We start from the raw sequence: 26,296 nt of genomic DNA on the forward strand, positions 1-26,296 counted from the left end.
CAGGAACTAGGTGCACACAATACCCTTGCTCTGGCTGAAGAGGAGAGCATGTTCCCCCGTGTAAGGCTCATTTGTTTGTATGGCTATGTTGTGCTGGCTTCTCCGGTCTGAGCTGAGGGTACTGCCAATCTTTAAATAGAGCTGTCCTACAAAATCTTACAGTGTCCAATGCCAAGCACACACTGAATAAAACCAGATGCAGTGTATGGAAGTCTGTTCAAGGCCTTGCCGCCCTAAGGAGTGATGGCTCTAAGCATTCCTGGTCTAATCTGGATAATATTATGCAAATATTTCAGGCGATTTTTCTCACATGTTTCCAGGCCCCATCACTTTCACCATTGAATTTCATAACTTGGCTTCATTAACATAAAATCAAAATGCATGCCATCCCTTGCAATCTCTTTCCTGTACAGTGATCAGGGATTCTGCAGCTACAGAGGTTTGCAACATGTTGAACACCAAATCCTAAGGACTCAGGGCATGATGGCGCCTCAAAAGTTACACAGGCGGAAGCTCGATGCGTTTCTCTCAATATTTACCAAAGTCAATGGGGTTAAAAGAATTTCATTCTCTCATCTGGCGTGGGACATCTATTAATATCCCTAGAAACTAACACTGCATGGAACTATCTGGAGGATGGTGTTGTGTATACTTCCTGTTTGTAGCAAATACTAGAGCCTGAGGACCCGAGAGCGAGAAAGTACTCACTGGGGACAGCAGTAGGGAGAGCCAACTTCGTGACTAATTACATTGTTTTGGTGATGGCCTAAGAATGCTTTTGTAAACGGGCTGGGTATCTGGTGGCTGCCAAGTGTGGTCCAAAGTAAAGAACAGAGGTGTGAACTCGGAGCTGCCTCCCACTGCATTCTGTCCACCTCTGCCTCTGTTGGCTGTGAGGATTCTGAGGAGAACATTCTAGAGGAAAGGAACTGTATGGTTGATTTTAAAGAAAATGCAGTGTAGATGCTTCATCTCCAAGTGGGAAAACCAAGGCCCAGTCCCCGCCACTGAATAGTAGCTCTCTATTTTCCGAGTAGTTTGACTCAAGTAACTGCCCACTCTTGACTTTTTCCCACCACTAGCCCCTGTAATCTACACTATCACTTAGAATATATTCTGCTGTTTCCCCCATCTCAGTGTTGTACTTTTAAAAAAAAAGGTCAATTAAATACCTTAGTATGCATCCCGTTTGCTATTTCTGTGATTAAATAAAAGGATCATGAGAGCCTAAAATATCTACCACAGGGCCATCCAAAAATAATTGGAACTTGATTGGTTTTCTGAGCCGTCTCCCTCTGACTCCCCGTCTTCTAGAACCTTGCCATGAACTGCAAGCCACAAATTTAATACTAGATTATATAAATGTTATGCAACTCTCTAATTTGTTTCATCGGAGCAAGTTGTCTTTCCAAGTAAAACACCAGATCCCGCAAAGGCCGACTTTCATTGCCCCCGGTACCTATCCCAATGTTAGCCAACCGGTAGGCAAGGCAGCTCCTACTCATTGTTTAGAAATGGAAGGAATTCAGAAAAGATATTGAAATGATGATGATGCGCTGTACAGACCAGTCGCACAGGCCCCTCCCTGCTCCACGTGCCCTGTGGGAGGTAAAGCACAACACCCAACCACACTGCTGCTCAAGGAAAGAAAGGAAAAACCACTCACCCACACTCAAGCTTAGCTCTCATCAACCCCGGTGGCTTTCCTCCGTGGATGTATAAAACACTACAATGCATTTTCTTCTAAGTAACTGGGTGTAAGGCAAGAAGACGGAGTTAAAAATATTATCAGTTAAAAATTGACTAATAGGGAGGATAGGAAAGAAAGCAAGAAACATCAAAAAAAAAAAAAAGAACAAAAGGATGGTGAATACAATCACAGGAATCCTGTGACAGGAGCTCACACAGAGGGCGGGCGGGACCCATGGAGCGTCACCTTTCCCTCTTCCAGCCCTCGGGGGACAGCAAGGAACTAAGCAAAACTACTCATTTGCAAAAGATGACTTGGTGGTAGAGGAGCACACAGTTGAGGGTAAATTAAGCTGCTCCTATTTTCTCTGCCTTTTCTTTCTTTAAATTCTCCAGCTAAAAAAAGGCTGCACGTAATAGCGTCAACTGCTCATCTACACCACTATCTGCTTGTCCTGGTGCACCAGCCTCGGTGCTCTGGGCTATGGAGTGACGGAGATGGAGAAAAGGTTAAAAAAAAAAGCCTACTTCAGATTACAGGTACTGGATCTTAGAGGTGTCATGTCCACAAATCATGTGGTTAGGAATAAAGGCATCGGATAAACAGGGACCTAATTCTAGAGAAGCGGCCCAGGCAGGTTAATTGTCTTGCTCCTTGACCACAGCATCTGTCCTTTTTCTTTCCTTTGTGAGGATAACTTCTCCCTAGAACTTAGTGACTCCAACCAAAACACACACAACTGAAAAATGTAGGGTCTCCCTCGTAGATCTGTGAGACTACATGCCACTTCCACAGGCTGGTGAAGATGCCAGCACTGGTAGGAGCCCCGCCCCCAGCATGAGGCAGTGCTAGCAAGGATGCCCAGCACAACATCCTAACCTCAGGGGTTAAGATCTCCAGATGGGGGGGGGGCATGGTCCAGGTTAAAGCAGGAGCTGTTGTGAGATTGAGCCCCACAGGCAGACATGTGAGTTCAAGTCCCACCTCTAACCTGAAAAAACTTAGTAGCTGACCAACTACGGAGTCTCCAGCTCCTGAACAGAACAGCACTGTGTGCAATGGTCCCACGGCTTGCGTGACAGCCATCATAAACACTTGGCATGCTGCCTGGCTGGAAGTAAGGTCTCCAGGAATGCCAGCTACTTAGTCAAACTGCATTTTCCTAAAGCTTTATCACAGATACCAGATCTTAAATACAATATTGAGCTATGGTCCTAGCCAACCCAAGCCTTGACAAATGGCTTTGAACTTGATCGATAATTTATTTTGCCCCATAAAAAGCATGATCCCATAATTTTACATTTGTTTGATTTAGAATTAACCACCATCATTACCTCCCCTGTTGCTATCACTATGATGCTCTGCTTCTGTATTGCTCAGATTACTCTATGAATTCCCACTTCCTATGATTGTTCCTTTGCTCAAGCTTACATTTGTTCTTGTTAGTACAGTGCCTACTTCTCTGGAGATTACACTGTATGGATCAGACTACTGTCTGGTACGATCTGGCTATGTGACCTTGTTAATTCTACAAGGATACCTGCTAAATTCTCTTAGAAACCACAACATCAGTTTCCACTGAGACCGAACTCCTAATTTAGGACACAGTTCCTTAGGACACTTGGAAAGAGGAGAAGAGCAAAAAGCCAGCAGGTACCCTGACTCCTCCTGGAGGCCACCTCGACTCTGGGCAATGTGTGGCAGTGGTATTAGGGGGCCAGGAATGGGAGAAAAGAAGATGCACAGTGACTGGGAGAAACTCTCCTTTCCGTGCCTTCTCTGTTACTCGCTATGTGGAAACAAAGCTTTCAAAGCAGTTTGGTTGTCAGCCTTGGCAAACCTAAGGTAGACGGTGTTAACCGTGGCTACCTTTTCACCAACAAGAATGGGAGAATAGAGATGAGTCAGGCCACCTTGCCAAACTAGCGTCAAGGTGGGGCACAGATGTGTGAGGTCTTAGTACACCCTTTCCCACCTCCAGTAGAGCCTACTAGGCCTGTAGCAGGCACACTTTCCTTCCAGCTGCCCTGGATTAATCTTCTCTTGTCAATTAACTTTCTGCCCATTCTGATTTCTACCCCAGTCCACATCTGATCGCTCTGACACAGGGACCACTTTGGAGTTATTCTTTCCCCTGCCCTGCTCCCCAATAAACAGCAGAAAGAGTGACAGAAAGATTGAAGATGTGGCTTCCAAGACTTGGGAAAGACTATTCTCATATAGAGCACTGTTTACCTCAGGCTGAAGACACCAGCTGGCAACAACATGAGCCATGGAGCTGATCCCTTTCATGTGTACCCTGGTGCTTCCAGCAAAAAACACGGGACAGTTGGCAGGAGGACATTTAGTACACTTTTCTTGCCCAGAATGTTCTAGCTTAGATAACAGTTAGCTGGATGGACTGAGAAGCCTGGTTCTGATTCAACTTTCTAAGAGCTTTACTGCTTTGGGCAGAGTGCGAAGCGATCAAGGCTGTAGCAAGCATGCTGGCTAGGATGACCAACAGGTCGAGTGGGTGGCTGCTGGTGCAAAGAGTATGTGGATAACTCTAAAATGGACAAGGTCCTCTTCGGTGTGTTAGTCAGGAAAACATGCCCGACTATCACAGCCAACCCTCCGCACATTCTTGCAACCTCAAAAAGAAGAAAACAAAGCTTCTAGAAGAGCTAAGTGGTGGCACCCTGCTACGACAAGTAGGATCAGGGGTCAAAAAGCTTGGCTGACTCTCACTTCTTTGTATGACTACATATACATCGGTCCCCTTTCTACCCCCGAGGGCTCTAGGTCATCACTCTTAGTCAATGGCTGTTTATCTCTAAGGCTCAAGGCACAAGCTGCATCTGAGAGTGTGTGTTGGTGTGTGTCACAGAGAGAAGGAAGTGACAGTCTCTCAAATGCTGAACACTTGGCCTAGATCCCAAGACTCCGCAAGGCCAAGTAGGACTATTTAGAAAACAAGTGGGGTCGAGCCCAATCCGTGCTCCTGTAGTCCATGTTCTGTATTTTATTTTGTACTTTGGGGTCCATGAGGGCTTTGAATGTGTGGGCTAAGACACCTGGGCTCCAAATTCAGATAATGAAGGTGTCTATTGTGACCTCCCTGAAATGGTGATGCTCGTGTTCTCAGATCTTAAATAAATGCCAGTTATTTGGCGGATATGTCAGCCAGGTCAGATGCCCAATGCTGAATCAAGCACTGCACATAGAGAACACTCACGGTCACATGGTGGGAGTCACACTATCAAGGACCAGGGGAAGCTGAATGCTCTTTCTGTGGAAAACCCTGGGTTCTTCAGGGCCCCCCAGTGACTCATTCTGTTTGAGAGTCACTGTGTAAGTCGAGGACTCCCTGCATTATGACTGTCATCTTAATAGGAGATTCTGAATCTCAAGTCATAGTTGACTCTGTCTATGGACTGTCCACACATAATTGACTTGCTTCCGTTTGTACATCTTTTCCTATACATTTTATAACCTTGCATCTTCTTTTCACTCCCCATTATACAAAAGGACCTTCCTCCTACCAAGTCCAAAAGGACAAACCACCAAACAGAAAGCTCTGTTGGTGCTCATGGCTTAGATGGAAATGTTTCCAATAGCAAGCAGGGTCTCCTGGGAAACTGAGTTCATCTTTCCTAGTTTCCAAAGTTCTATAGACTGGAGGTGGGCCACCCAGAGTGGTTCCACTATGTCCTACACATTCTATTAGAAATTCAAGTATAGAGCATGTCTTCAACTAGACCAAGCTATTAGATATTAATGTTCAGACAACACCTACCTCACTCCAGACCAGCATGGTACCGAATATGACCTGTAACCCATCAAAGAAATTGTCCCCTATGATGATCACAGTCGCACCTCCCGTCGTCCATCCTTCACTCGGGCTGATGGCTTTGATACAGGGAGTAGCTGCTTTTCCACACACATGAAAAAGAGAAGGAGTCTGCTGTTAGAACCAAGCTTTAATGATGGGAGACTTGAGAAAAAGAAATAAAAATCTTTTATCTTTTCACTAACAGAAAGTCTCTCAAGACTTCAACATTTCCTCGCCACATCAGGACCAGAAACCCAGGGAGCCACGTTTAGTTCTTAAAGGCATCTTTTTCATTGCTCCTATTGAGATGCATCCATTTCATTCACTAATCTCTTTATTAATCTTGAAAGCTTGTGAAATGTAACCCCAGAAGACAAACTGAATTTATCAAATGCTAGAGATTCTAATGCAGTGAAAGCGTTACAGAATCGCTTCAAAGTTGAATATAGTTGGTGAAGGGAAAATGTCTACACTCTTAAGTGAACATTCCTGCCCAATGGGAAGCTAACAAGGCAAGCAGGAGGCTGGAGCAGGAAGGATTCTTGCTCGTTACTTTTCTCTCTGTAATAACAACACAGCAACATTCCGCAGTAAAAAATCATTACATTTTTTTTTCAAATACATGTCATGGCTCCCATTTTATAGATTCAAAGTTCCAGGTTACTTGAGGTGTCTTATGCAAACAAAGAGCAGTGGTCTTGCTGAACCCCAGACCTTCTTCACGACCTGGGCTCTGTTGTATTTCCAGGGCATAAAAATGTACAGATTGGTTTCTCTTTCCATTGCAAATGGCCTTCATTTGCAAAGGCTGTGACTGCAAGCACAAGCTAGGTGGTTTTCCTAATGAGCAGCGCTTCCTCTGGACAGTACTAAAAATACACGGGGTGCTAAGATTATGACTTGGAAACCTCTCTGAAGGCAGCTTGAGGCCACAGAAGGCCTTTAACCCATGAGTGCCATGCTGTTTGTCTTCTGATAGTCATCCATTTACCAAACAGCACCCCAGAAAACCAGACAGCAAGTGAGACAGTGTGCAAGAAGAGAGAGCGAGACCATCCTCTTCCACAAGTATTCAAGATCGACTTCCCAAACACCGGTGCCAAGGAGAACACCAGCTAATTACAAATGTGAGTGGGAAGTACTGGAAAAATAATAATAATTAGGATTGGACTTGGTCAAATTTGGCAAAGTCTCCTGTTTTAACTTTTGCAAGAAGCAAAGAAAACATTTAGTTAATCCCAGTGGGACCAGTGTTCACGTGCCACCACACAAACAAGCAGGACGGTGTTGGTCCAGATTCAAATTAATCCTCCAAACCTTGCACAGAGAAGTTTGAAAACATCCAAACCAAACATTTGGTGTTGGCTGAACTCACAGGAACACATCTGCAGCTGAAACAGGGCAGCTTGGGTACTTACTTTCCTGCATTTTATCCCCAAACAAAGCAATTAATTAAGAACATATAAAGGATCCATGACTGGACTTCATTCTTGTCCAGTTTTGACCTACACAGGGCGGGGAGGGAAAAGTGTCTCAAGGGCACAGGACTTTTTCTTCTACAAGAGCTTTCTTGAAAACTAAACTGTTGACCCACATGGCTACAGGCTTCTGAAGCAATGGCCTAATACAATGTAGGATTTCAAGTTGTTTATAAAATAGATAAGTAACACCCAACTACGAAAATTTCATAAAACTTAACCATTTTGGAAACATTTTGTTAGTATCACCAGATATGTTTTTTTATTGATTTATAACTTCATATATTTAGGTAGCAGGATAACATACAAAAGATGTTACTGTCTCACTAGATGCCTTCAATATTGGTTTAGATGACCTGGGCATGAGAACGCCATCTAGCTGCGAAGCGTGGACTGCGGTAGTGTCATTAAATGCCGAGACTGTTTATCCATGCGGATTTCAAAATGGTCTTTATGTTAACATCTATTAGCTTTGTGGTTTCTGTTTCAGTTTTTTTTTTTATGATGCAGGCACAATTGTTTAGATGAGCAAAGTCCCTTCTAACTTCTTAAAAAGGACACAAAAGGGCACAGCTGAGCATCTAAAAGAAATCTATGGGGAGAACTTACATGGTTAGACCTGTTGAGTTTACACTCGATTCTTTTCCTTGTTTATCTTGTTACTTACAAAGTACGTGTGTGTGTGTGTGTGTGTGTGTGTGTGTGTGTGTGTGTGTGTGTGTGTGTAAGGGCTAGGTGTATGTGACTGTGTAGGTATTTGGGGGTTTGGAGGTGGGTGGGAGTGTAGAGATATATAGTTGCGTTGTATGCGCATGTGCACATGCACACAAACACACAAACCACACACACTTGGAAACACTTGAACTAAAGGAAAGTATCTATTGTTGTCAAATACTAGGAGCAACTGTTCAGAAGCCAACCTATCGGTCAACTAGCCAGGGGAAAAGAAGAGAACACTGAGCCCTAAAGGAGTGAAGATCCAATGCAATACCATCTTGAGGGACGGATAAAATATGCAGACAACAATCCGAACAACGTGTTCCAGCTAATTTGAAAAGTTTTATGTAATAAGCCTTTATGTGCGTGAGTATTTGTGTGTATGTGGGATTCCAAGTGACATGTGACCAAAGTCTGGAAGGCAGGATGCACAGCAGTTCTCCACAGCGGGTCCTTCTGAAAAGTGAACGTGACTGGACTGGGTTTGACAGGAAAAGATGGCTATAATGTTCATTCTATCAACATTTATATGGCTTGATGTGTTTCCGCTGAGCAGATACTAAGGTAACACATGAGTAAAAACTTCAGTGGAGCAGGACATGTGGTGACATTTGTCCTTTTTAGAGCAAATCAATACTAAAAAGTAGCCAGGCCAGGACCTGACATCAGCTGGGCTTCTTAGCATCCTTGGATCTCCTCTCCCCTCCTCCCCGCTGGTAAGTTGTCTAGGGATGCTGCAGAACCTTCAAAGCAGCCAGGGGCTCACTTCCACTGATGCCATCCCCTCAGAGGAGCAGGCACAGACCATTGTTTTCACAGCCCCGCTGGCCGGCTCCAGCAGAACTGGAGAGCAAAGAGATTTGCAGGAGCCGGATAATGAGCCGAGATCGTCCATAGCATTCTTTCCCAAAACAAAACAAACAAATAGAAAAATCATTATGGCTTGGGAAGTGAAGGGGCAGATCTGAAAGTAGGACTGTTTTTTTCTTTTTTTTTTTTTCCAAGCAGGAAATTCATGGTTTAATTAATGAAAGACTCCTTCCTATCAGCGTATTTTCACACTCTGTCCACAAGGGCAACAGACCCATTTCTGGCTCTAAATTGCATTAAAAATAAAAAGTTTTCCCTCTTCTTTTCTTGAATGCTTCCCCCACCCTTTACCAGCCACCAGAGTCGAGCTTTTCCTTCCTTCAAACTGTGACAATAACATGATTACCCCGCCAGTTTAGCATAATGGTTCTGAAGCGCTCCTGGCACGCTGCAGAATTAAAGTGGGAATTATTAGGTAGTGCCTCTTTGTTATAATGATCACTCCCCAAATAAAAGCTCTTCTCCCAGAGGTACTGCACGGCACAGAATGCTAATTCTGAAGATTATGTGTGCGCTTTTATTAAATATTACTATGCCCTCCCTGTTTGAGGGCTTCTCTGCTCTGATTGTTTTATGAGGCCCGTGTTAATGTCATTCCGTCTTGCTAGCAGCGGGCACACATTTTAGCGTTTGTATGAGAGTTGATCAAAGGCCACGTGCTGGGGGAATTGCTGAGAAAACACGGACAAGCGATAAAAATCTAACAGATTAATTGGTTTAAATTTCATTTCAGGGTGTTGAACTTTGGCTTGGGACTTTAATACGACACTGTGAGTCAGGGCCTAATTACCCGATTTCCAATTTGCTTTTGAACAATGGCTGCTGAGAGAAGAAAAAAAAAAGCGAAGAATTTAAAAAAAAAAATAGGAGAGAGCAAAATCATTCAGCCCCCAGTACATATTTAACAAGCAATCTGTGTGTGCAGACAATTGCATTGGGGACATTTCTGGATCACCTCTTCCACCACCATCACATATATATTTTCTTCAAATCACCTTAGAAGGCAAAAGAAATCACAAATGCCCTCAGTGGTTTAAAACTGTCCGGCTTACAGAACCAATGCTACCTGATTCTAGCTAGTGCTTGCACCAGAAGCACCAGGCTCTTGATTAGCAAGGTGAATTTACAAGCTCGGCCTCTGATAGAAATGACCTATTTCACTGATAGAAAGCCAGGGTCTGGAGAGCCGTGTTTACCTCAGGGTTTATTGGTGGCCTTGGGAATAAGGGTTAATTGAGCTCAGAGGTGCCTTCCCATTGAGGTGAATTAGTGGTGTGTGTGTCGATCAGCAGGGTCCTGGGGCTGCTCTTGTTTTTGCCGCTGAGATCTCTCTGGGCTCTGATCGATGGCTCACTTATTTAGGGTAGCCATAAAGATGACCCGGGTTCAAGGTTTATCATAGCTCATTTCCAAAATGAGAGTCGGGTGGCCATTGTTACCTCACAACAGAAATCTCACTAAAGGTGTGTTATTTGGCCCCTTCCCTCCTTCTCTGTCTTTAAATATCCTAGGCATACAACACTCTTATCAGTTGGCCAAATGTGCAAATTGAGGAAGTATGAATCACAGTCTGTATTTCAAGGTGGCATCCATTATGAACCGTGAAGCAGGTACAAGCTTGTTCTCCTCTCTGAATAAGCGATTCTACAAAGCAGGTACCTGAGGCTCCCAAATGAGGTGGCAGGGGTGGGCACCAGCTTTTAACGCTCTCTGAGCAAACACTGTTGACATCGTTTGACATCAATTCCGACATTCCACATCTACCATTTGGTGCAGCCTCCGGTCACTTGCTCCATGAAGACTGCCAATAGCTTCCAGTGGTTGAGACTCCATAGATTTAATACAGAATGCACAGAAAAATGCCTATATGTGTCCGATATACAGTACACTCATTTCTGCCATACCATTTATTATTACTGTCATTGGCTTCCTGCTAATGAGCATTTATTTATTTCCTGAGGTGCCCTATGCACTCATCACTTAACCTTCTGAAGAGTTTTTAGTTTAGCTGTTTGGTGATACGTTCAGCTAAATGGACGGAATAGTTAGACTGAACACCAGAATATCCCAAAGTAAAGTGAGTTTTTGTTCTTGTTTTGTTTTCATTTTTAAGACTTTTTTTCCTGGAATTAATATTCATTGGGAAACATACCAGAACTGTTTCAGAGAAAATGGCTTCACTGTTCATTCTCCAATGTCTGAAACTTGTCAGAAAAATGCTAAACCCACCAGCTGGACTCCTTTATTTTTAATTTAATTTTTAACATTTATTTGTTTGTTTGTTTATTTAGGGGGTATGCACATGCCAGGGTGTGCACACAGAGGTCAAAGCACAACTTGTGGGTGTCTGTTCTTTCCCTCTACCATGTGGGTTGCAGGGAATCAAACTCGGATTGTAAGTTTGGCAGAAAGCACCTTTACCTGATGAATCGTCTTCCCGGCCTGAGCTGGGCTCCTTCCAATGGCACCTTTGTGTGCTCATAAAACCTCACTCCTCTTTATCTGCTGGGTTTTCATAACGCTGTGTTTGGGGTAACCCCATTCCAGAAGCTGTTGGGCCATGGAGGAGCCCTAATTGAACATAGCCTCAACAATTTGTGACTTTCTTAAGTGAAATGATCATCTTTCCCAACTGCTCTATTGACTGGCTCCCAAACAAGCAGTTAAAGAGAAGAGGACCAGCAGGGTTTGATGTTAGTTGGAAGGTTAGATCTCTGCACCTTCACCATGCGCAAGATCTATTCTTGGTCAACTGCCCTTCAACAGTGTTGCCTGAAAAACCAGTAGCTGCTGTAACACTGGATCAGACATGTACCATCCATCCCGCTGATCCCATGTGCAGGATGCAAACACTCCCACAGATGCCTCCCCCCAATTCATAACAAACAAATTCTGTTAGTAAGTAACCAGATGTGACAGCCTTTTCACCGAAACTGTAGCAGTGTGTAACACATGCTGTTTGAAGGAGGTACCTAACTTCTGCTTGCTCTCACAGTCCTCTCTAACTGCACGGTGTAGCTAAGTATTTTGTCAGTTATTAGAGTATGTCTTATTTTGCTATTGATCTGCATTTATCGCTTTGTCTAGCAAAATATCTAGGTGGTACCTTGCAAAGAATTACAGTATTTTATATACAAGAGTCTCTCGCTGTCCATCTTCTCCTCTCTCTCTCTCTCTCTCTCTCTCTCTCTCTCTCTCTCTCTCTCTCTCTCTCTCTCTCTCCCTCTCTCTCTCTCTGTGGTGTTTGTCACATTAATGAGAAATGTAAGCCATGATATAGAGATTTCTCAATACCAGATGCAATTAAACCTATTAAATATTAGATGAGGAAATTGAGACTTTCAAGCGCTTTGCATCCTTTATCCCAAAGTGACTTCATCTGGCAGAAAAGCCCTTTGCTCTGACAGCATTAATGGTTCTCAATGAAAAGGAGGAAAGAAGAAAAAAAAAAAACCTCCCAGTCACTAGATGGAAACATTGCTCCAAAGACTGTCCCTACAGAGACAGGAGGATGGTTATCTTCCACGTCAAGAAATGACAGCTATGTTCCAAATGATGCCACCTGTCAATTACAGACCCAGCCCATGGCCTCTCTACTTCCTGTTTATTTTGGTTTCCTAATTTCCTCTGAAATTTTTAAATACCTTAGCCATTGGTGGACACGGCACCTGAGCAAGAGAAGGGCATAAATGTGGTCACAATTATATGCTGGAACATTCCAGGGCAGGTGTTTCTGGATTTCTGAGTCTGCCTCTCTGAGAACCACAACTATTCGTGTTCACTCTTCAGGGCTGTTTAACAATTTAGCTGTGGGAGAAAAAAATCTTGACATTTTGATGTGTGCCTATAACTTCTAAATTGCACTTGAAAGATTGTCGAAGGCTTTTGGATTTAATGACAGGCAACATAGCATTGTTTCATAATATACAAAAATTGTTTGTTAAATACACACAGAAGCTCCGAGTTTTGTGACTCAGGGAGGGAGGAATACACTGCATACCAACTTGCATTTCACACGTAAGACCTGAAATTAAAATGCACAAATTCTAATTCTGAACCAGAGAAAGGCAAACGTGGCCACGAGCTTTCTCTTTCCTTCCCTTGTTCTGTGATTGTCAGCCACTCCATCGCTAAGTAATAGGGGGGAATAGTCATGGAGGGGAGGCGAACCCTCCGAATGAATAATTCATGGAGCCAATTGTGGTATTTGTTGCAGAAATAGTGAAACCGCTTGCCTCTGATGACACAATGAGTAAATAATTCTTTTTTTTCCCAACAAGGGGAATTATTCTGCACAAAATTAATTTCCCCCTCTTCTCCTAATTACCCTGACGTAAGAAAAGTTGGAGAAAGCAAAGGAAGGAAAGCGAAGAAGTGGAAACCACCTCCCTCAAACCGACACCCGACATTAAGAGAAGGGGAAACCATTTTCTGATTTAACAACAACAACAATAAAATCATGTAACTACTTCTTCAAGGAATACAGTAGTCTTTATTCCCAAGCAATCTTCCTGAGCCTGGAAAATCATAAAGTCAAATATGAACATGTCCGTTGGAAAATCTGTGACATTAATCTTGGCTGGAGTCGTATTTTTAACAGGACTTGAATGTGTGTGTGGGATTATCCAGATGGCCATACAGGAATCGGCCTGATAGGATTAAACCTTTATGCTCAACTCCACTCCATCTGTTCACCAAGGCCTGCCTTTTCTTGTCTGAATATGAATTTTTAGCTTCCTGGTGTTTGGGAGCAGGACTCGGAGGGCAGGGAAAAGAGAGTTTGCATGCAGGTGATTTAACATTGGATTAGTCTGGCTCCGTTCACACTAAAAACTGTACTAAAACGTTCAAAAGTGTGTTGAATCTACTCTTTGTTTTTGTCCCAGGGTTTCTTCTTTTTACTGAATTTGAGGGTTTATTCAGCGCACTGTCATCCTAGGTATGTTTGGCGACATTGGCATGGAAGAGCAGAAAGGGGGGATAAGATGTGGCAGCCTTGCCACAAAAATGTGACTCCGAGCGCAGAAGATATATAACATTGAATGGATGACTCAGGCAGACGACAGTCACCGGGGCTTTGTTCTCCCTCCTCCCTCATTACAAGACGGTTAGTAGTAGTCTCTCTCTCTCTCTCTCTCTCTCTCTCTCTCTCTCTCTCTCTCTCTCTCTTAACAAATTAGCTGCTACAATTTTTACTGTCATTTCTGTTACGTTTTGTATGTTTCTCAAGCAACATTCTTATTGGAGTGAGGCCTGGGGGAGGCTGCAGTTTGCAATTTAATCTTGAATAAAACAAGCTGGGCTCCGTTGGTGCTCCCTGCATAGAACCTCTGAAGCAGTGGCCAATGATGCTCTCAACTGGACGAGCCAGATTATGGAGGCTGCGGGGATGGAGGCCAGGGCACCGCCAAGAGGCAACGCCTGGAGAGTGGCTCTGGAATTACTAGCAGTGACAAAGGACCTAGTGGAGAAGAGCTGTGACAAGCTTCCCAAGCAAAGCCTGCTGGATTCATGGCTAAGTTGCATGAATAGGAGACCTTTCATAACCTTTCTAACCATATGTTTATAGACACATGAGCAGTAGACGTGTGTAATGTGTTTATGATGAAAACTATGACAGACAACAACCTGTGATGGGCATGGCCCTAAAGAGGAGGAGACTGAGTATTCTAGCACCCATCTGTGGACATCCCATTTATCCTTTCCCACAGGGGCGCAACACCATCACAAATGGTGTGACTCGGCACAATATTAAATAATGTCAGCCACTCCATATACGGGCATTGCTATTATATCTAAGTAGTTCCCTGGACTGAACAGCTGGGCAGCAGAGAGCAGTGAAACCTCCCACCTAGACTTCAGTGTGCTGGTGGGAATGTGTGGGTAAACACCTCATACAAGACTCTTTGATTTCTTCAGTTGATAAAAGTTCTAGTCTTAGAACATGGACGTGTGCACATACATAGTCCCAGAGTCTACCCTGCATGTTTTTAACTTGCTTTGCCCAAGGCAGGAGCCACTGTCCACAAACAACTTATTCAATGTTTAACAAATTAATAAGGACAATTCCTAACTTAGTTCTATTGCCAGAGGTAAGGAGCTACCAGATGGCACACTGGTAGACCCCCTTCATCTTCACAAGGCTCTACTGGACAGCATGGGTCTTGGGACCAACTTTAGATGCTTGAGCCTGTAATTGGTAATCAGAGCTGCATGCATATTCCAGAAGATCTTCTGGGAGTGATGCTTTCAAATCCTACTGAGAAAGACTACGAAGCAAGCCCTCATGGGACCGGGCAGGGAGTAAATATAACACGGAAGAGACGCTGTTAGATTTGGCAAAACTGCTGTCCTTTGAGCATATAGGTCCCACACTGGCAGCTCTTTAATTTGGATCCATATTTTTATATACAATCTTATTTTTGTCAGCAACGAAATTCTACCTGAATTCTAACACAAGTTAGTAAATAAAGTAATGAGATTCCCTGGGGCATTTTCACACGCATGTGTCATTTTCCTTTGTTCTTCTCTGTGCCCCTCATCGACCACCCCTCCCACCTACTCTGCCTCCCTCTTGCTAGTTTCCAACATTATGTCAAACATAGGGCTGAAGACTAGATTCCACTCATGATCCCCCAGTGCACAGAGCATAGAAAACCTCCCCAAGTCGGGGACCAATCCTTGGGTGTTCGTTTCTGCAGTGACTAATGCTGCCACTGACTCATCAAACAATAAATGCAAACTCTAGCCATCGCTGCCTCTGGTTCTGCCTAACATCCCCACCCACCCTCCCCAGGCACCGCGGGAGCTCCCTAGCTTGCCTTCTTTCGTAGACATACAGTTTTTGTAGAAACACTTGGGCAGAAGAATGCTGAAGGATTTCCACTGTCATCATGCAAGATAGCACAGACAGTGACTTTTTAAGGAGCCCATGTTTTGTATGTGAGCTGCGTTTCAAAATCAACCCTGCCCAACTTTTAATAAGGCACAGGCCATGCTTTTTGCTTTTGCAAATAACTCCGTTTGTATTTCTCTCCGCAAGTACAGCTGCCGTGGCAAGCGAGTTGGAGGGAACATTCACGATGGAGAGCCTTATCATGCTGAGCCAGTTTCCTCTCCTCCCTAACATGGCCAGTGGTGCTGTGCGCCAGCATTTGTTACAACACAGATGTTTCCGTGGTGATGATCCATGACGTCACAAGCACAGAAATGTGGATCATGAAACTTATCTGTACGGGATGAGCAAAGGGGAGTGGGAATTCCACTTCTATGGAAGCTTTATGAGGTATTGACTCAATTTCCTCCATGCCTACTCATGATCTAGACTGTCCTGTTAGAACTGTGAAGAAAGCCAAGCTATTTGCCTTTTCCAATTTGTGTCTACTGCCTGATGATTGTGTTCAAGATCCAGGTGCTTCCTAAAGCTACATGGTCCTCAGTCAGATGTCAGCTCTCACCAATTGAATCTCACTGACTGCCCCATCCAACTCTAGAGGTAGCACAGGGCTCAGATGCAACACTGGTGTGGATCCAGAGGTCTCAGGTCCTGGGTCAGCTTTACTTTTTACCACCGGGTGGGTGCAAATCTCTTTTCCTAACGCTCGGCTTCTGCCATTTTAATTGGGGATGATAGTTATTAAAAATCCCACTTCATGAGGCTGCGGTGAATTTAAATGAACTAATTTAGGTATAGAGTAAGGAGGGAATAGTTGTGAGGTGGGATAAGAAAGATGAGGGAAAAGATTCATCTCATGAAGATGGGGGCACGAATAAATGCAAATGCAGACAGTGCTGACAACCCTACAAGTCCCCAGTCTTCAAATGTTCCTGGCGTTTCTTCCTCAGGAAAGTGAAGCCACTTGCTTTCCCATGGTCCAACAGTTCTTCACTGAAAAGACCCACCGTCTGCATGAAGCTGATGGCTTCTAGCAGAGTCTAGAAATTTTAAGTTGTTCTCAAGTCCTTCTATTGTTTTTATTCATGTGTCACTTCTCACTCTTCTTGAATTTAAACTTGATGTCTGCGTATACACAGCCCTGTGCACACACACGCATGTATGTATGCATGTATGCAGAGAGGAGGGAGCATATACCTAAATGTGTTAAACAACCTGACCAGCTAACACATCTTACACAGGCAGGAACCTCGCCCATTAGCACACTGACGGACGATGACAGTAGCTGGCGCTGACTGCCTGGTGATTTGAACCCTGTTAGTGCTCCAAGGTCTCTGCCATTAATATTAACCTTGAGCAGTGGGCAAGCAGAGATTATTCTACTGTATAGATGAGGAAGCTGCAGCTCAGAGATATTCCTACTTGAGAGTTTCAAAGTCTGCTTTGGCTGATGACACCAAACATCCCTTCCAGTTTTAGTGCTTATCTGAAATATCTGTCCTGTTTGGCTAAAATAATCACTTTGATCCTATAAATACAGCTGAAGTTCCATAAAATCTTAGTTGTGTAATTTCTTGTGCCCATTACAGAGGGTGGATATTTATTAACTTTACAGAGTGTTACTACTCTCTTTCCAAGTAAAGTTATTTCCCCCTTAAGACACAGACCCACATATGAACTATAGTAAAATCTCTCTATTTCCTTTTTCTATTTCCAAGTTCAGAAAACGACATCCTTGCATAATATCACAGGCGCCAATTTAAACACAGTAACATTGAAAATCCTGCCAAGATTCCAGGCTTAGAAACATCTCTATTGTTACAAGTTGGGCCACTAACCATTCCCTGAATTTCTACACCTAATACAAGGGATACCAGCCCTGTGAAGAATTTACAAAGTACAGAGCAGTATCCCTCCACCTTCATTTGAAATCTGGACAGCATGTGTTTTGATTATCTTTGTTAGAGAATTTTTCATGAAGAAAATTCTAAAACATTATTAACATAGAGATTAACCTGACACACTACCTCAAAGATAGTTCTATTTCCACCAACTTTTTTTTTTCCAACAAGGATTGAGTTCCACAGACTAACCAAATCAGAAAGGCCCACCAGGAGCTTGCCAATGCTAAAAGGCAGAAGAACTTGAGGGCCTGACTGTACAGCTTCACTACACGTGACAGTTCCTGGAAGAATGCTGTGGGTTGCATGGCCCGGCCAGCATCAGGGTTTACCAAGGATGCAGTTTCCTTCTCTCTCGAGGACTGAGAAAGCACAGTAAGGCTGGCTTTGTCCACCCTCCCACAAGTCATGAGCCACATGCTGCTGGTGGAGCCCAAGCAGGCTCAGTGGGCTCCGGCTTCCCCCCGCCATGCTCCAACAGAAGAAAGAATCAAAACCAAAGAGTTGGGGGTCAGGCTCAGTGGTGGGGTTCTTGCCTAGCAGGCTCAAGGCCCTGGGTTTGATCTCCAATACTGTCAAGAGAAGAGGAGGAAAAGGAGGAAGAGGGGAAAGGGGAAGAGAAAGGAATATGAGGAAGAGAAAGGGAAGAAAATTCTCAATTTATAAGACACATGTGCACCTTAATGACCTTCTAAACAATGACCAAACTGTGTTGCTACCCACTCATGTTTTACAAAGGTGCCTATCATGGTATCTTATTACTTTGTCCTAAGGTCAGCAGGAGAGACTGGTGTGCTGGCCTCTCAAACAGGAACCCTCCCTGTCCCTGTTCCCATGTCATTCTAGACAAGAACCGCATGCAGATAAAGAATGCGGCTTCCAACACCTGGGGTCTTGCCATTTACAACACTCAAATGAGCCAGATGCATAAGAACATGCGCTCATGTATAAAATATCGATCAATTGCACAGATTGGGATAAAGTTCTGCTTTCATGTTTAGTGATCAGAACTGTGTTCAGTGGATGCAGGTCTATTTGTGTCCTCATGGTCTAGAGAGTGTGACTTTTGTGTTTCTCTTTTTCTTCCTGCCCTGATGCCTGTCTGGTCTGGTTCCCACATGAGAGCTTCTGCTATGACTGGCCCGCACATATGTTGCAGAAGGATTTTAATGGCTGGATCATCTTCCTGCCAACCTGCAAGTTGGCAGTGAAGTCACCCAGTCCTACAATCCTCCGACTGCCCCCCTTGCCCCCCGTGCAAGGTTGCTAAAATCCTGCATCTGATAATGGTGATGCTCACCCAAATTCTATAAAGTTTCATTTCTGTCCACTGAGTATTTCAGGTTGCGATACTGGCCCAGGGAGCAGGAGATGGGGTGCCCGATAGTGAGACGTGATACCAGGAGTTTTTATCTTAACCCAGAAAAGCGCCTTCCCAGGTATCACTCCTTGAGCCAAGTAACTCACCCTTGGGATTGAGCATAGGCCTGGCTTTTCAGTTTGCCTTTGAGTAATGTCGTCAATCTGCTTCAACTGGAGCAAGTTTTATGTTACGGGCTCAAATAGCAAGAGACTCTGTCCACCTCTGAAGTCCAGTGTGTAGAGAGAGTAGCATTGACTGAACAGTGGGAAAGAACAGTAGCCATGACCCCAGTGTCAGCATCTTGGAAGTCTAACGGTTGCAGAAACAAACTCAACTCTTTGTTCAAAAATCCTTTAACATTTGGCCTCAGTTTCCCTTGTTTTTAAGTGGACATAGGAACTGCACTGCCCTCCCCTGGCTGTCAGAAGCATTAATTTTTTTTTTTTCCCAAAACACTCATCACTGGACCTGATGTATCATGAGTGCTCTCTCAACAGCGAAGCCAGCATCCCTGGAGGCACAGGTCTGAATCTGTCATGTGCAATCTACCAGACTACCGGTAGCATTAATCACAAGATCAATAGGAGACAACGGACTTCTATGTTTAACCAAAAAGAGAAACTGACCCATGTAAAAATTCCAAATTTACTCCTTAGAAACAATTCTTAGACCTAGGCTACCTTTCCATTTAACCCTACCCCCTTAAATTTCTGGGGGTCTGGCCTCAAGTGAGTGGAACACCATATCTCTGCCTGATGTTTTTCTCTTTACTTCAATAAGGCCTGAGACTCATTTAAAATTAAAATGACTGCTCAGACTTGACTGGGTGTCCCTTGCATTAAGCCTTCTTAGGGGTCTGTATTTCTCTTTCACAGCCCCTTTCACCAATGCCATTTAAACCATTCTAGTTCCCATTATTTCCTGTCTATGAATTAGCATATGCATGGCTCTGCGTGCCTCCCAATGTTAATGCCTGCCCCTGCTTTGTCACCGCGGCACCCCTCCAGTCTAATATAGTAGGCAGAGAGCCAATAAATATTTGTTGGCCAGATAAAGGACTGGCTGAGAAGCAAAAGAGCAGTCGCCTAAGGTACTACCCTGGGGAAGAATGAAGTGGGTGGGTTAAAAGTTGAGCATTCTCCCAGCCGGCATTAATAACGGCCTTTACAAAGTCAGGCAGCTCATGCCCATGATCGCATCTAGGAGGTAAGGGCAAGAGGAACGAGGAGTTCAAGGCCAGCTTTGGCTAGGGAGTGAGTTTGAGGGCAGCCTGAACTAAGTGAGGCCTTGTCTCCAAAGGACAAAAACCAAACAAACAATTGCCACTATACCCGCAATGTGCTTCCTCCATGGATAAGAGGCCGCGCGGAGTCTTGTTTCCTGGGCTGAGCCAGCCTCTATTCTGGCAGCTGGTACCCCATTCTCTTGGGAGTTAAAATTAGTATCACTAACCCCCACACAGCCTTACCCCGCCCCATGAAGAAGGCTCTAATCATGCAAGGACCCAGGTGGGTCTCGCTGACAGATGTTAAAGTTAGAAGGGAAGGTAGCAGCCAGATGAGAAAAACAGAGCCACCAGCTTCCGGAGGTCCCAGGACTTCCTGCCTTTTAGGCCTTGCTGGTTCCTGCCTTGCCTTCCCCACCCTTCCCCCAAACATCAACTTCAACAGAATTGCTGCTCTTTCTGTCATTTGAACTCAAATCCCATCTCAGAAATTGATGGGTGATGCTGCCCTTGAGGACACCGTGTCAGCTCCGCGCAGTGTTCAGCTGGTTCTGGGAGCATTATCATAATGGGCTGCCTGGGCGGACCCGGCCTCTGCAGGCTCCTGACTCAGGTCCCTCTCTGCTTTCTGACATGCAGACATTGCTTGTTTAAAAATAAAATAGACTTAACAGCTTGGGAGAAGTTTGGGATTTTTTAAAAGCTTTTTGGGACAATAAGTCTACCGCGATGGTAAAGTCAATCTAAAGGGCTTTCTTTAAACAAACAAACAAAACCAACATCAACAAACCAGTATCTATTTAGGAAAAGGGAAAATAAATATTTCCCAGAGTCTTACATGTTTCCTGGTAAGCTGAACGAATTTTTTTTTTCAATCTTTAAAGCCCTTTCTAACAGCATGATTTGAACTTCAGTCATGATTTTGTTCTGTTCTAGTATCACCTAAGCAATTATTTACTTGATTTTATTTAACTGTGGTTTTTATTTGGATCATCTAACAGTTTCTGTAAGTTTGGTCTTGCCCTGCAGTAATGTCTACGAAATCATGATCTTGAAGTAATAGTTGTAATTTTTGTTTCCTTACAAATGAAGATAAGAGTGTAACTCTTTTAGAATATCTTAAGACATGCATGTTGATATATACCTGTGACTCCAGAACTCAGAGGAAGGGGCCAGTGGATTATAAGTTTCAGGCTGGCCTGTGCTGTATAATGAGACCTTGGTTTCTGTTTGTGTGTGTGTGTGTGTGTGTGTGTGTGTGTGTGTGTACGCGCATGCGTGTGCACGCTTAGATGAGCACTATGCACTCAGATATACATGCCTGTATGTATGTACATGAATGCCCAAGGAAGACATTGGGTATTTTTTTTCCTCTATCACTCTGCCTTATTCCCTTGAGATAGTATCTCTCACTGCGCCTAAAGCTTGTCATATCAGCCATGCCAGCTAGCCTGTAGGTCTAGCTGCAGAAGAACTGTCACCTCAGCATTTGGGTAGCCAACCCCCAAAACGGTGTGTAGTTCCTCAAGAAGAAACGTTCTCACAGGCTCATCAGAGCATGAAGGGCTCTACCAAACCTCCAGTTAAAGGTGACGGGGACAAAGGCCCAGAGAAACCGAAGTGCACCCTCAAAGCCGTGCGTGACAGCAGCAGAGCGCTTCACCTCACATATTTCTGTAAGTGTAACTGAAAAAATAAAGACAAAAAGCAGAGGCTGGAGAGACAGTTCACTTGCTCAGAGCATACACGGCTCTTGCAGAGGACCTGAGTTCAGTTCTCAGCACCCACATCAGGCAGCTCACAGCTACACAGAACTTTAGCTCCAGAGTAGCCTGGAGTCTTTGGCCTTCTCAGGCACCCAAACTCATGTGCACATACCCACATACAGAAACGCATGCATTAAGAAAGCAACATAATTAAAATAAAATGAATCTTTAAAAAATAACTTCAAATCCAACTACTAGGTCGTCTCTCCTATGTATCACGTTATAAATAGGGGCTTAGGAAGAGAATAAAACATAAATTTGCATATTGCCACTGACTGAATCCTTTTGAATTCTTGTGTAAGAGGGGGCTCCTGTCAAATGCAACAGAGAGGGTCCCAGTTTTGAGCCACGCACTATACAAATGAACACAACTGGAACTGGGCTACATGACTGGGCAAATACATAGCAACAAGACAACAACAGACAAATTTTCTTCATTTCTGGCCAAAGCAAAACAGAACCCTCCCCCACCCTACCCCCAATAAAAATATCACAATGAGCTTATTAAAATAAGTATGGCTTATTTATTATTAGATCCAACAACATAATAAATACTGGAAATCTCCCACAGTTGACCGGTTGGCCCAGAGACTCTGTTAAGAAAGCTTTGAGCCTATCAGTTTCCAATATTGAACCTAGCATGAAGTTTCCTAATCATACAGTTTCCTGACCATCTCATGGTTTTCTCATGGTCTCCTTTCTCCCACTTCATATGGACCACAGGTGACTTAGAGACAGAGAAGTCAGAACATCTCTGTGAATAAGGTCGTGTGAACCTTCTTGTCAGCTTGCAAACAAAATGCATCAAGGGATGGAGAGGGGACTCTAGAGGACTCCAGTTCCAGTGCCAGCACTCAGTCAGGAGTCAGGTCACTACCACCTGTAAGCCCAGTTCCAAGGATTCTGATGGCCTCTTCTGGCCAGCCAAGTGATCATATATGTCCTCTGCATGGGCACATGTGCACACACATTTATACATACTAGCTTATACTAAACCAGAAATCAAAACGAGTCAGTGTTTTTAAAGTTTGACTAACAGACTGTTTTCTTGCCACTGGAAAAGGGAGCTATGAAGGAAAACCAACTGTAAGGGAAACTCTCTCTCTATCTCTCTCTGTGTGTGTGTGTCTCCTTCTCTTAAGAAATGCATGCTCTAGGCTAATTTTAGAAAAATTTAAGATAGCAGCACAAAGGCCTTAAATTGAAGAAAATAAAATCGTTGCAATCGAATAGGAGATTAAAAATAATTTATCATCATTACGTAGATACCAACTGAGAGCACAGACTCCAGAGTCAAGGTATAGAAGATTTGAACCCTAGATCTACAACTTAGATGCTATATGACTCTGGGAAAATGTCTTATTCTTCTTCACCCTGGTTTCCTCATCTTTACAGTGGATACCTGGAGCACTCTGCTTTTGAATAAAGGGGCTCAGCAAACAAATTCATACAGTTAGGAAAACGTGAGATCAAATCTCAGGGCCACTTCTACTTAGTCTTGTGATTTTGTATAAGTTACTGACTTGAGAGGGTATATTTTTCTCAATCATTTTACTTCATTTTTACTGATTCAAAGATTTAAGTTTCTTTTTCGGGGGGGGCAGGTGGTAAGCAATATATATATCTTGTTGGTCAAAAATGCTGCAGTCCTTCCTTTGAAAGGCAAAGGTCTCTAACTTCACAACGAAGTCAAGAGGGAAATTCCTTCTATGCAACTTAGGAGAAAGTAAATTCAAAAAACAAAACCATCTGGAAAAAGAACAGTCAAAATGCTGGGCTGTCTGTATCAAACACTCGCACTCCTGATGGATTAAGAAGTAATCAGGGAGACAGCTCCAAGGCGCAGCCAACTCCCTGGTGAGCTCCAAAGCCAGCAGAGAAGAGAGAAGTTATAAGCAACTCTGCCCATCTTGCCTGAGGCTTTCAGGAGACAGAAAGAAGCCACATAATTGACACTGAGTTCATCAAAGCCCTGTTGAACCTCCATACTGCCTCAAAATTGCCCAAGGCCAAGGCTTGACCAGCCAGTTTAGGGCTGTGTGGGTCCCTTGCAGCCCCTGGCAGCCTTTTTTCCAAGTCACCTAAGCTGAACACCTTTGCACCTACTAGTCCTTTTCTTTGTATAAGTTTCTCAAGTTTGCACATAAATGAGAAATTCCTAAAAGTGACCCCTAACAATTTTTTTGTCTAGTCTCCTATGCTCTGCTATAATTACATAGTTGTTGATTTTGTTTCTTGTCTCTCTCATTTATATAATAACTCCATCAAGACCAGGACCATGTCTGCATATGCTGCTGTAGATGGTGAAGTGGTATCCGGTAGACGTTAACAAGCAAACCATTTGAAATCCACGTCTTATATACCTTACTCATGGACATGTTAGTGGTTTTAGTTTGGAGCATTGTAGAAGTTTAAGAAATGACCCAACTAAGCTCCCTTTGGGCAAATAAGCAGCTGAAGTCCACATAAGCAAAGAGACCTACCCAAAGTCACAAGACTAGTTAAAGCTGGAGTCAGGACTAGATTCCAGTTCCCCAGCCAGATAACTGGATCTTTCTAACTACTTTTCAAGGCCTGTGAATTCTCCTATACTCCCCAAGGCTCAATCACACTTTTGTTTCATTTTTTGATTTCTCCAATTGGGGTAACTCTCTACCCTCAAATCATCTTTTTGCACAGGGCCACAACAAATTTAAATGCAGCTGGGCAGAGGGAACTCAATGAAGCTGAACACTCTGGGGCAAGCAACATAAGTAAAAACTGCCCGGCCTGAAACAAGAGACTTTAAGAAGGTCATACCCCAAGGAGCCGGAGTAATACCATATTGTCCAGAGATGGGACCAAAAGGTCAGAACTGGCTGGTGGTGGCCAGTTCTTCTGAAGCAAGAATTACAACTGGGGACAAAGCTCAGTGAGCCTCTCTTCATTATTTGTTCTCCAAAATATTTGCAGTTTAGCTAAAGCCCACTTTTGTTTTGATTTCTTATTTTGGGATTCTGCCATGTTCATGTTTCATATCTTTGCAACTACTTTGAAGGGAAACTTACTTCATTCGTATCAGATGCCCACAGAAGCTAAATATTCATCACTTTCCATTCTTAAAAAGTAAGTTTTATTTTTGGTTTTGTTTTTGTTTTGAATCTCTGTTTGAGCCACAGAAGAACATAGGACCTCAGGTCATAACTCATGATCATTAAAATGTCTTTTAGGAAAAACTCAATATCTCCATATTTTTCCTCAAAAATACACAAAACTGTAAGAGCTGGGTTTTTATTGTTGTTGCTCTTGTAGTCTTTAAGCCCTATATGTAAAAATACCACCAGAACAGAGGCTTGACCCTACCCCTCGAAAAGACCCCACAGATAGGAGTTCTCTAATCTGTTCTGCTTTTCTCGGTTGTCACACAGGATGTAAGATCTCCAAGAGCCTCCAAAAGGAAAGGAACAAAAAAGGGAGGAAAAACATATACATGTCCAAATTTTATATATATATATATATATATATATCCTAAAAATGAGCATTTAAACTGCTTGTCAGACAGCTCCCTGACAAAGCCACTAGAGTGTATTCACAGACATTTGCATAAATGCTGCCGGTGAGTTCACCATAGCTGCTAGCGCTAATGGTACATAAAGTAATTTAGTCACTTCTCCCGGCATTCTGTGTCAGGATGATGAGCACAGGCACTCTGCCTTGTTGCATATTAGATCATTAGATAATAAAGTGTTAGCGCATGCAAGCTGACAGGGTCTCTGCACTCTAGCGTTGTGAGGACACAGCATTCTGCCACGGGGGAAAGAAATAGAGAAACTGATGCCACAATTGGCCTTAAATTCAAGTAAATAGAACCTGAAACTCGAGATGGGCCACAGTGACAATAACAGCATTCCCGAAACCCTTTCAAGCACTCTCGTGCACGGTCCCCACAAATTTGCTTGAGTGACTTGACTGTAAGATGAGGCACACACATATATACCAATGGTTCACATGACCACGGGTGGGCACGATTCAGGTCCCTTGGTCCCAACCCCGTGGTTCTGTAGAAATGAGAACCCCGAGAGCCGTTACATGTGACGCTGCCTCCCTCCGCAACTGCACGTCTTCCATAAAGCCACTGCTTCAGAAAGCATCATCGATAAATGTGCCCATAAATATCCAGCCAAAGAAAATCTTAGTATTTATGAATGGAGAGAAAAATGGGAGGGAGGGGGGCAATTACCATGAGCTACAGTGTTCCAAGTTCCAGCCCCTTTGGATCACGCAAGATTCTCGGAAATAAATCTGCCTTTGTCATCCCTCAGATTTGAAATCCAGAGACATTAATTCTGAGCCTAGGAGCTCCAAGTGCTTGGGCTGTGTGAGGAAGACGGGGCATGAATGTAAACCATGATTTCTTTTCTAGAAATGTAGAAAGACAAGCCACAAAAGGGACTTTCCTCCCAGTGTCTGACAAACAGGATATAAGTAGAGATGGGCAGAGTTACTCAAAATAATCCGGGCTACCTGTAAATGAGGAGGGAAAGGGCCTTGAATGCCGATGACTCTACAGGTCTCAAGGGGTGAAGACAAGCTGTGGG

At 43.6% G+C, this 26,296-nt stretch overlaps 1 protein-coding gene across 6 annotated transcripts in view; it reads right to left on the reverse strand.

Annotated features, from left to right (window-relative positions):
• Ebf1 (EBF transcription factor 1) overlaps positions 1-26,296 on the reverse strand; it is a 385,736-nt gene that overhangs the window by 88,884 nt on the left and 270,556 nt on the right. For 4 of the 6 annotated variants that reach the window (XM_075992865.1, XM_075992870.1, XM_075992866.1 and 1 more), the window contains exon 9: positions 5,469-5,602. In XM_075992865.1, the coding sequence (XP_075848980.1) occupies positions 5,469-5,602 (134 nt within the window). The remainder of the gene's footprint in view (positions 1-5,468; positions 5,603-26,296) is intronic. The other 2 variants (XM_075992867.1, XM_075992868.1) reach the window with 1 other exon arrangement.

This window comes from Microtus pennsylvanicus, chromosome 11 (genome assembly GCF_037038515.1).
Source record: "Microtus pennsylvanicus isolate mMicPen1 chromosome 11, mMicPen1.hap1, whole genome shotgun sequence".
Taxonomy (NCBI): domain Eukaryota; kingdom Metazoa; phylum Chordata; class Mammalia; order Rodentia; family Cricetidae; genus Microtus; species Microtus pennsylvanicus.